At 38.6% G+C, this 12082-nt stretch overlaps 1 protein-coding gene across 2 annotated transcripts in view; it reads right to left on the bottom strand.

Moving 5' to 3' along the window:
• Positions 1 to 902: 902 nt before the first annotated feature.
• Positions 903 to 12082, bottom strand: part of ARHGAP6 (Rho GTPase activating protein 6) — a 298644-nt gene continuing 287464 nt past the window's right edge. The window contains exons 11-13 of one of the 2 annotated variants that reach the window (XM_057389658.1): positions 6265 to 6527; positions 4175 to 4255; positions 903 to 3396 (exon numbers count right to left, since the gene is read on the bottom strand). In XM_057389658.1, the coding sequence (XP_057245641.1) occupies positions 2693 to 3396; positions 4175 to 4255; positions 6265 to 6527 (1048 nt within the window). In that variant the 3' untranslated portion in view covers positions 903 to 2692. The remainder of the gene's footprint in view (positions 3397 to 4174; positions 4256 to 6264; positions 6528 to 12082) is intronic. The other variant, XM_057389666.1, reaches the window with a different exon arrangement.

Here is a 12082-nt window from a genome sequence, read left to right as displayed (position 1 = left end):
AGAAACTCTGTCCTTGCTAAGACAGGAATCCCCCTCCGGAGGGAAACAGTCAGAAAAAACCCTTTGATTTCCTCACAGTAGGGACTTTCCTTTTAAAATGAGTATTATGGTTACACAAGAGCTTGTGTCATAGGAAAAAAMCAGAGAACTAAAGTGGGATATCCCACACAGATCTATCACCCAAAACAAAACTAGAAACAACTTCTCATGGCTACCTTTCTCGTGAAATATATATTTTAAAAATATATTAAAAAATTGTGTCACTGATTTCAGCCTGGAAAGAGGTACAACTAAAAATTACATTCTTAACCTAYTTATAATAATTCTGCTCTGCCCTGTTCAAATGAAAATGACAGAAATAATGTAATCTTGCCAAGTGTTACTTTAATTATTGGAATTAATTTTGTATCTCCTTTCTTCCATACAACAGTCTATTGAACCGTGCGCACACAAGGTTGTCCCTCAGCAGTGATCTTATCTTTTGTTTTTGTCTTTTGTAGCATAAACTCTATATAGATAATAATACACACCTATATAAAAATACATACAGGGAGAGGTAGAGGCAAAAGGCAAGCTCTTCGTGAGGCTGAGTAATCCTCAGACTTCTTTCACTAAAAAGGTGCGGGTGCYCCTGTATTTAGAAAGGGGTTTAAAAGAGATGACATCTAATGAAAGCATTATCTTCTGCAGCAAAATTTACACCGTGACTGGTTTCGAGGACTACTTAGGAACTAATGCCCTGTAGYAAGTCTGTATCAAGCCTGGCATGATACTGAGATAAGATCAGGGAAGATTGTTTGTAAGAGCTCTTTTTTATCTTTTTTTTTATATTCCACAGTCACTTTAATTTGGGGTGGWCTGCCTTTTTTTTTTTTTTTTAATAAATTGACACAGAGCTGGTGCAAGGGACACCCAAGAAACCGTTCCTATCAAATTTCATATTATGAGGGTATTTGGAAAAACCTTGCAACTACCAGAAGAGRATATTTATTCTGAATAAAAAGAGCTACAAGAGTCAAAGACCAAATCCTACCCCTTTTTACTTGGCTTGGTGCTTTTATCTTATAACTTTACTTGCAAAAAGGAGATAAGATGAGAAATTGAGATTTGAGGGGAAGACTTTTTATATGATGGATTTTATGCCTCAAACTAAAGTAAAACCTTGACTCTTGGATATTTAAGTTGAAGGTCCTTAAGCTCCTAAGCCTTTTAGATGTTTCTGACAGGGATATTCAAGAATGTATTAAAACCACATCAATTTCCCATATACCTTACTTCAAAAAACAAAAAGGAGCAAAAAATATGCTCGTTCTTTTACTTAGCTTTTTATTCCATCATTATGGCACAAGATAGAACTTAAAGACAACATCACTGAATTCATTAAAATTAAGACTACTATGTTTTATAAAATTCTTTCGATATGATACACTTTCCCTTATGGAGTGTTAAGAYGGAATTTCTCTGGAACACTGCAGTACATTGCCACCCGCTGCCCACAAACGGCACTGCAATTGAAAAACAACGAGTATAAAAGAGCAACATTTAACAGAATGCAACATACAGCTACTGAGGAAGTGTGACTGACCCAGACTTTGGCACAATATTTATAGAAATGCAGTTGTGAGTTTCTCCAAATGTCATGTTCATTTCTGAAACTCTGTTTGACTCCCTTTCATGTGTCTGTCTGCATTTTTTTCCTTTCTCTAACTTTCTTTCTTAATGCTGGAGCTTTGTTATTTTAAAGGAAAAGCCATATTCTTTTTCAGTGTTACGCATCTCAATTTATTAGGTTTGGTTTTCTAAAATTTGGATTCCAGTTTATTGTTTTAAAACAATACATAAAATCATACACTTATAAATATATATATTATATCCTGCATATATAACATCGGTTTTCTTTTAGAATGGGAGGGCAGACTTTGCACGATATCCTTAGTTGGTTTAGGCACAATGTTGCTCTTAGTTGATTCTCTGAGTTGCTTCCTACCAGAATCTAAAAAAATACTTTTACAATCTTGTATCAAATTTAAATTTTTTTTGCAAACATATGTTTAAGAAAAAAATATTTTGTATTTTCCCCYCTAAGCTCACTACTACCCTTATAAAATATATGGCTTTTCATGTTTCACTCTATTTTAGTGTTTTTCAATAGGCAGTGAAAAGAAGTACAACTTTCCCCTTTAACAGCTTTTTTTTTTATATATATATAAAAGCACAGAAACCAGCTTGTGCACTTTCTATAGAATTCCAAAGCATATCATGGTAATGTAAGTGCAGTGATTTTAAAAAAAGCAGTCATGATTGATTGACATCTGCATATGAAAACATAACATGATTATCATACAATACCCATTACAGAATATACAATCATCAAAACTGCAGATATATAAATACATTTTTAGCAACATGAAAGCAACAGTTTTATCTTATAYACAGCATATGCATACAGAGTTATTACACTAAAGTTTTCACCTTGTTTTTTCTCAAAAGCTTGCTGAAAAACAGGAACGTACTGGATTTGTAAAATAACTGCTTGACAGTGCTGTTAAGAAAKTAAAGTGAACAAAGTTTTTTAAAAGTATATGCAATTCAGTCGGTATAAAACAAACAAGCCCTCCCTGTTTTCCAATGTCACCGTGGCATTCCTATGAGACGGAGGCAAGGGTATGAGCAGCAGTTCCACAGAGTCAGATCATACAAGGGTTTCTGGGAGGGCATCGGGGTTATCGGCTGATAACAGCTCCCAAATCTGCCACCTCTCCCTTTGCCACTCGTTCCAGTCCGCCTCTGAAACACCTTTACTGTTGTGGCTGTGAGGTGCTGTGGAATAGTTGTGACCCGCTTGCGTGTGCGGGGYTGGCTGCTCCTGCCTGGGGGTGGCCTGCTCAGGGGCCCTGGCTGGTGGCCCTGCAGCTGCTCTTGGCCCTGAACTGCTGTCTGGGCGCTGAAGTCTCCACAAAGAGTGCAGCGTTGAAGAAACACTCGGCCGCTGTGGCAAGGCAGAGCTTGTTTTTGCCGGGCCAGGGTAAGGGGGTGGTGGCCGCTCTTTCCTGTAGCAGGGCTTGGCTGTGCTTTGCAAACAACCTGCGCTCAAATCGCGCTCACTGAGGTCCTCCACGCTGCTTAAAGTCAAGTGCTGYTCCGACCTGGAGTGCGACAGGTCTGAACTCCTGCTGCCCACTTCAACGTGAGGGTTACTGCACAGCCGAGACACGGGGTGGAGCTGGCACTCGGGAATGGCAGCGGTCGTCTGGCTCCTTCGCATGGCCTGCCTGCCACTGTCCAGGTCCGAGGAGCTGCCCTGCCACCGCGGGGAACACGTGGCGAGGTTCCCTTGGGAAAGAGAGCACTGTCCGGGTCGCAGCAAGCTGCTTTCATAAATGTTCCCGTAAGAACCTGGGGACAGAGTCAGAAACACAACGTGAGTCTGTGGAACCATGCATATGGCACTGGACAAGCTACTGCTTTTCCCTTGTATCACATTGTAGAAGAGGGATGGGGGCTGAGACAGGCTGAGAAAGTTGAGGCTGTTCAGCCTGGAGAAGGGAAGATTGCATGGAGACCTCACAGTATCTGAACGGGGCTGACAGGGAAGCCAGAGAGGGATACTTCATCAGGAACTGTAGTGACAAGAACAACGGGCAATGGGTATAGATTGAAAGAGGGGAACTTCAGGTTAGATATGAGGAAGAAATGTTTTACTATGATGGTAGCTAARCACTGGAACATGCTGCTCAGGGAKGCTGTGGATGYCCCATCCCTGGCAGTGTTCAAAGTCAGGCTGGATAAGGCCTTGAGTGACTCTGTCCAGTGGGAGATGTCCTGGACCAAGGAAGGGGGTTAGGACTAGATGACCTTTAAGGTCCCTTCCAACCCCTAATGGTTCTTTGATTCTATGAATTCTGTAAGAAACTAAAACTATTTCTTCAAGCAATTTTAAAACTATTTTTTTWAATTATATTTGATAGTTTGAAATATTGCTGTTCTCTGTATTCCACTGAATACAGAGAAGCGTAACTGCCGTGTTCCTCTGTATTTTRCTTAAGAATCACCTTTTAAAAGTTCAGCTCTGGACAATGTGAATTCTCCTACTGGTTTCACTGTGATTCCTTGAAAACAAGAAATTGGTTTTGTCTTTCCTAGATTTGGRCATTAGAACCAAGCACTTACTGACCTGTCATTGCTGGATCTTTGCAGCCACTTTTCAGCGTTGAATGCCAAGTGCCCCAGATATCAAAACGATCTTCAGAAACATCTAAACAGCAGTAAGAGCAGAGAGAAGATGGTGAACTGATCCTCTTAAAGACATTATTTAGAAATATACAAATAGAAAGGCAAAACTTTATGTAAGATATCAGAGTATTAACATCCACTAGCATCTGGACTGTGCACCTAACACGAGCATCTCACATGTGAGACGCCATCAGTAGCACTGTGTACAATTCTGGTGACCCCAGCATAAGAACAGGGAACTTTTGGAGCAAGTGCAGAGGAGAGCCATGAAGTTGATAAGAGGATTGGAGCAGTTTGTCTAAAAACACAGACTGAGAAAATTTGGTCTGYTCAGCCTGGAGAAGAAAAAGKTGTGTGGAAATATCAGCAGCCTTTCAGTATCTGAGGGGGTCCTGYAGGGAAGTCAASAAGTAACTCCCCATCAGGAACTGTAGTGACAGGACAAGAAGTAATGGGCACAAATTGAAAGAGAGGAAATTTAGGTTAGGCATTAGGAAGACATTTTTTACTGGTAAGGCACAGGAAMAGTTTGCCCAGGGAGGCTGTGGATGTCCCAACCCGGGCAGTTTTCACAGCCAGGCTGGATAAGGCCTTGAGCAATCTGGTCTAGCGGGAGGTGTCCCTGCCTGTGGGAGGGGRTGTTGGGACTGATGCTCATTAGGGTCCACTCCAACCCCTTGACATGCTATGATTCCATGAATTTGTTCACAGCTACTCATTTCAAGACCAGATCCTGCACTGGAATCAGTGAGCTCTCTATGGGCAGGGCGTCTGAGTTTACTGAATTTCTGTAAGGACTCTGCCTTACYGGAGTCAGAGAATTTGCACAAGAACCAGGAGGATCTGGTCCAGAAARGGCAATTTCTGGGAAAGCTCCCTGAAGCAGCCCCAGGGATCAACTGTAAGGCATGCTCTATCAACCCAAGGATGCTGCCAGTCTTACGCAGAAGTGCAGCCACAGAATAGATTTAATAAAATGCWGGGTTATAAACAGTTTCATGCCTTTTTCTGATTCCACTAGTCAGTAGAAGAATTTCTTAATTTGTAATGGTCCAGTATCTTTGTGATGCATATTATAGTCCAAAAGATAGTTAATATGATAAAACTTAATGTAATTTCCTATCCATAATTTCATAGAAATCTGCCCAAATTCTAAAACCTGTCCAGAGATTTAGATGCTGAATACAGAAGATARATTCTGGCTGGCATTTATAAAGCATATAATTGAGATTATAGTCTAAATCCCATTAAATCTAAAGGGAAWTCAATGCCTCTGAAAGGAAACCATTTTTAAAATACCACCAAACAGTTATGTGCATCCCTAAGTATTAYTGAAAGCTCTTAAAATTTGGCTCACTAAGTATGAATTTCATGGTTGACAATTTTTCTATACATGTATTTTTATAGGAAAAGCATCTTGAAGTGCTGATGAGCTATTAGCGCAAAACTCAGTGCTTCTCCAAAGAAATCATCCAGSTAAGTACTCTCCAGTTAGCTACGGGAATTATGGATCCCTGCAYTACTATTGCTCAGTGTGTAATTGCTTGCAGATGTAAAGCTGTGCAGACCAGCTATGTTCTGCACTGAGAGAGTGTTGAGGTCATTCTTTACAACTGGAGAAAGTTTGTAGCCTCAAGTCTTAAAATCTCAGCTTTTTTCCAAAGTCTGGACCATAACCTCGCAGATATTATAGTCCCATGGRTCAGGATTAGACTTTGCCATGCTGTCACAGACAGGCTGAAAACTGGACATACATAGTTCTGTTTTCCTAAATAATATCTCCAAGTTTTGAGAAGTGCCATACCAAGAGCACCCCCGACAGTTAGCTGAGCTAATAAGGAGAACTCAGCACAGATCCTTTGAGCCCAATGCAACAAAAAGGATGTTGGTCTGTCTTTCTTTTCATAAGGTTATTTACACTATTTCTCCTCAAATCCTGGTAGCTGACAATACAAACCTGGCACTTCTCAATTATTTCAGAAATCTTTATCAGTCACTGAGGAGGAGGAGCACAAGCAGGATGCACTATACCTTTTCCAGCCTGTGATGCAGAAAAATTCTCCTTTGGCTTAGGCTGCAAGTGTCCGACCAGCGTGTACTGCTCAGGTACCTTGTACAGCTTATCTGGGCTGCGGGCAACTTCTTCTGGCATTGCCACCAGCGAGCGCTCAGACAGCACCGGGGAGTTGTTGTCGTAAGGGGAAACATCTCCACTGGAAGCTTTGTTGGAGTCTGTGGAAGAATGTCTTTCTCCTGTGGAGTAGGAACCTTCTGACCGCAGCATCTCAGGGCTCCTGAGAAATTTTGAGAAACAAACTACTGTTAATAAAAAAAAAAAATGTTTCATGTTCACAGTTACAGGTGCAGTTTGACATCAAGGCCAGGTTGGATGGGGCTCTGAACAATGGGGTCTAGGGAAAGGTGTCYCTGCCCATGGCAGGGGTTTTGGAACTAGATGACTTTTAAGGTCCCTTCCAACCCAACCATTCCATGATTTGCGATCACACAGATAAAATCAAATGACGGAGAATGGTCACAGCTGCTGAAATGAAAACACTTCAAAAACAGTTACTGAGGTGGATTTTCCATGAGTAAAACTTTTGCCATGAAGTGGCCAGCAGAGGCCACTCAAAATCAAAAGATGTTGCTGTCAAGAAAGAAAACAAACCCATACAGTACAGAAAACCACAGGAAACTAAGCAGTGAATCAATTCCTTATGTTACCTTGACAATTCAGCTTAAGGCATGATAGGGAAGATTAGTTTGATGTTAAAGCAGTATGCTAAAAGAAATTCTCGTATTCTTAAGTTTTACACAGAGAAATCAAGCAATCGGCTTGCCTTTCACATTACGAGAATGATCCTCTTCTAGAGACATAAGAAAGTAAATATTCTACAGGGACAAACAGATGCATTTACTGTACTTATGATCGAGGCAAAAAACAACTGGTTCTGCTGATGCACTCTACAATTTCTTTTACCCTTTCACCCTTCGCACCATCACCAATACTAATTTAATTTTGACAAGAAAAGGCAAACACAACTCCCACCAAAGAGCCACAGCTCAAAATGACAACTCATTTTTCAAAYGTGCCGGGAACATTGACAGAGATTTCTTGAACTGTCACAGTTTACTGTGCAGATAGSAGGCAGGCTGTGAGTCACTGAATACCACAAAGAACTATTCTGTAAACAACATAATTTTGTTTTCCTGTTGTTCCTGCCTATATTACTAATTTTTCATTTCTCTGCACCTTTGTTTCATAGATGCTTATCTTTTGCTTCTCTTGAGTCAAACACTTATTTCAGCAACCTCTTCTTAATATCTATTATAACTGAATGTGATACAACAGAGGCTTATTCCTGTAACTGTCTGAAAATGGTCAGCCTTTCTCAGAGTCAAATCCAAAGACAGCTTGATTTTAGTGAGTAACCAAAACTAATTTCTCCTATGGAACAACAACCCTGTTTCCAGAAAAATGAAATAAACCTGAAGAAAGGAAATGAAGAAAACACACAGCTATCCACAGCACAGTAAATATTAATACAGAAATAATGACAAAACTTAGCACCACTTTCAAGCTCTYGGTTTTTTCTCCTGGCTGATTTACCTATTGCATGTCCCAAAAAATAATATATAYATACTCCACAGCATGACGATTATGTTACTCAATATTCCTATTTTTTTCAGTATGTAAGCAACCATAAAGTTTTGGGAATTAATTAAATAATGTTACTCCTCAGTAACTTTCATTGACAAAACCATCACTGGACTTTAACTGAGGAAAACTCAAAACCCAGAGTTGTCATTTGGCAAAGTTGCTGTCCCAGGCTTCCCAGCACAGCACAGTAATGCTGGGGAGTCAAAAAAAAAACCAAAAACAACAACCAAAACCAAAAAGCTTCAATTACATAACTTCTCATCTAAACTTCTTATCTGAAAATGATTCCAAAGTAAATTAATCTATAAACAGACACACTGAAAAATTATAGTCTTTTATGTATGTATACTTCTATCACAAACCTTTTTTCTCTTTTTTTTTTGCCACCTGCTTCTTTCCTTCTGCCCTCCTAAGTCCTAAAAACCCTTGTGCAGTGATATGAGATTCAAGCAATATCTTGGGATTTTCAGATGAACTAGAAAGATGTCTTAGAAAAGGGGAAAAATGTCCATATCTGCAGGCTCCCTATGRTCAAATGCCTTTCTCTCCAGCTTTCTAGACTTTCTTTTCTAAGYCTCACCTGCCAGCACACAGACAAGYTTATCMCTAATKGTGACACCAGTGAGGTTTATTGCAYGTAAATCTTTGCAGCATCCAAACCTWACAGTGCTGCACAGGGCAAAGACAGAACTAAACCAGCACTTAGCCAYGGCAAGGTAACAAAAGGAATAAGGGAAATAGAAATGGAAATGAAAGAATGTGGGAACATAAACTTGAGCTTTGTGAAACACTGATTTCATGTCTTACCTTGAATGATCTGTTATACTCTACCTCTTCTCAAGACAGAGGTCCTGCTAAAAATTTACCTGAATGGAAACTTCCAAGTCTTTGGAAAGATTCAAACATTCAAGTTTCTAAACTGATTTACACTTTCTGCTGGTAAGCCCATACTACTTTATACATACATATATAATATCACTGWAAAATTAGGTAAAATAGCTGTAAAAATCAAAGGAACTGCTGTGGACTGTCAATCTTACWATGAGAAACCATCAAAATGGATTGGATACTTAAAAGCTGGAAATTGAACTCATAAGTGTGCAGCTTTTTCGTGCTCTTCATGAACAAAATAAAACACAATTTGCAAGAAGTTTGCTTCTTTGCAAATAAAGAACTTCTCACAAAYTCCTTAAAACAAAAGTTTTGCATCTGTTTGCTTTACTGTTTGAATTCATTAGCAAACAGATGTTGACTACAATTCAAAATTCTTTGTCCCTTGGATAGTGAAATTCTCTACCCACACACTGGGGAAAAACTGAATTGGGAGGCAAACATAAATACTGTGCAAGATACCCATGCGTTTATATGCAGTATATGAGGAAGGGCAGAATATGGTCCTCACGAAGAATAATAGATGATTATATGCAATCAAATGTGAGGAATGGGAARGCAAGTAAAGTATTTTTCAGTGATTATGAACTATGTTAAGGAAAAGATTTTTGAAGTGGCTAAGAACAAATGGAAAGATTTGAAAGCAGCACAAGGAACCTATGCCACATGAATTTATAAACAGAATTTCAGATTCCAAAACAATAGGTATCTTTCTATGAATTAATGTTATCCACCAGAGGCCACTTGCACAGGGGAACTGGAAATGTGTTAGTAATTACTTCTACTGAGGATATTTGTACTTTTCTACTAGCATCAAGGTCATCAAAACAGGAAATCTCTTTCTCTTTCTGGCAGAAACCCTTTTCTGTTATAACTTAAAGCTTAACTTAAATTGTGGGAAAACAATTACACCTTCAAGAAACAAATCATATGGAGTGTGATGGCTTGGCAGCACACAGTAGTAATTTCCACACATAATTTGAGAAACACAGGTGCTACCAACAAGACAGATTACTGTGGGATTATGATGTGGTTGCTACCACAACTTTAAAAACTGCATTTACACATACTGTGTTGACCTGCTGTATGGCTTCATCTTTGTGCCACAGGTCAGGATGGATTAAAACTCATCATCATAACCCAAAAATATAAAAAAAAATCTGTAACTTTAGAACTTATTTACTCTAAAAGGACTACTAACCATGATATGCAATAAATAATCATAAGAAATAGATTTTATTTTTTGTTAGTTYAAAGATGCTTCATCTTACAGCTGTAAACCAAAATTCCATTGTCATCAAGCCAACATACAAAAAACTGGGAAGTCACCCACAAAAGCACACTTCACAATTGCTGCCATTTGTAATTAGTGCTTTACCATGAACAACTTCCATAAATTCCCTGACACACTGCTCACAATGCTCAGCTCTTAAGAGAACTGAAAGACAAGGAACATCTGATTTGTCATTCTTTGGGGACGAAAAGCGATTGTGTTTTCTCTGTTACATCAGAGCCAAGAAAGCATTTATAATGACAGCAAGAGCAGAAATGTGAGGACAATTGCAGAAGCAAGACCTTCAAAGCAATTAATGTGACATTAAAGTCTTGAAGTTGATTTTATACTCTATGCAGCCAACTAGCCCTCCTTATGAAGACTGTCTCAAGAATATGTAAAGTTTTTTGTTCCACAGATCCACATTTGTATCTTGAGTATGTGACCAGGCCATTTCCAAGAGCAGTAAGGATGTATTTTGGAGCCTCCTTTTTACAAAATCAAGACAAGCATCTCCTTGTTGTCTGCTGTCTCACATTTCTTACAGGAAAAATAAGCAACAAATTTGTAGGCTCAAAATTGAGATTATGTTCTGAAATACATTAATSTCTTAAGAGCATCACACTCCTAGCAATAACACTAAGTAACATTCCCTTCAATTGCCTGGAATATCTTAATCAAGAAGTTGCAACCACAGAGAAAACCTATCTCATTAATATTAAAAATAAATCACATGACAGCAGAGTAGAAAAACAGTGACAGTAATTTTTTTCCTACCTCAGTGATATTTCATCTGCCCATTACTGACAACAATAAATTAGTACTAGTGTAGCTATATGCCTTCGTTTGGCTTTCCTTACAAAATGCTTTTTGTCAGTTGTGACCAGCTTTCCACAAAAGATGTATTTTCTCCTGTAGGTGTGCATGCTGGCTAAAAGTAAGGAAGTTCAAGAAAAAGTCAATTAAGACAATAGGATTTAACAATAATCTGTTACATCCACAATGATTTGTGACTAACTTATGCACAATTGGTAYATGTAGTCACATGTGAGATAAAATTTGATGTCGTTTTATTATACAGAGGGTGAAATCCAGCATGAAGGCTTTTATTAGCTTGACTTAAAAATAATATGATTATTCCAAACTCAGGGCTGAAAGGAAGAAGTCTCTACACACTACCTTATATAATGTGCTTTGCAGTGTCTCTCCTAATTGTAGTCTTGGCTTCTGGCAAATGTGAAACAAGTCTAAAACAGCTTCTGTATCTCTAACTATCCTGCACTTACTGTGATCTAAATAAACACAYGTTTACTTGTCAGATATACTAGCTGAAATTATTTCACACAGAGAAAATGACCCCAAATCACAGATGATCTGTGATAATTTGCTACTACGTGTTATCTGTTCATGTGGTTAAGTTAGMAAACTAATAAAAACCTTTACAACACAATATATTCTGCACATATTTTTGTTTCCAAATTTTATAATTAAAGAAAGCTTTTTCCTCAAGGTGTTAGTTACATTGTTTCTTGCACACCTCTTCCCTGAAAGCCAGACACACTATTACATTACCTCCAGCTATACAATGTTAAGAGGGAGAAATAAAAAATCATAGCTAACTGACTGTACAAATTCAATTTAAATTATATTCCAAATGCACTAGGCACTTTCCACAAACAYAGGAAGACAAAGTCCAATATGTCCCAGAGAGTTTAGAGTCTAAAAACCCTCTTAGAAACTACTTAAAGCAAGTCAGTCAAATTTTGTGATATTTGGGTCTGACATATTGGGATTCACTAGAACAAAGACAATGACTGTGTAGTCCCATGAGAAAGCCAGGAATCCTGTTAATCAGAATGTACAAACTCATAGCATTAAGGCACAAGGGTGCAGGCATATATACACCATACACAAAGTCAGAATATGTTATGTATAGTGACCAGTGTGATGTATTTTTTCTCTTCAGGTCTTTCACAAAGCATACAATTAAGTAATATCCAAAGTCTCCACAGGGCTGCTGCTGT

Source organism: Malurus melanocephalus, unplaced genomic scaffold (genome assembly GCF_030028575.1).
Source record: "Malurus melanocephalus ecotype Western Australia unplaced genomic scaffold, MMel_1.1 scaffold_1, whole genome shotgun sequence".
NCBI lineage: Eukaryota > Metazoa > Chordata > Aves > Passeriformes > Maluridae > Malurus > Malurus melanocephalus.
The sequence above is the reverse complement of the archived record's forward strand: the minus strand, read 5'-3'. Positions and strand labels throughout refer to the sequence as shown.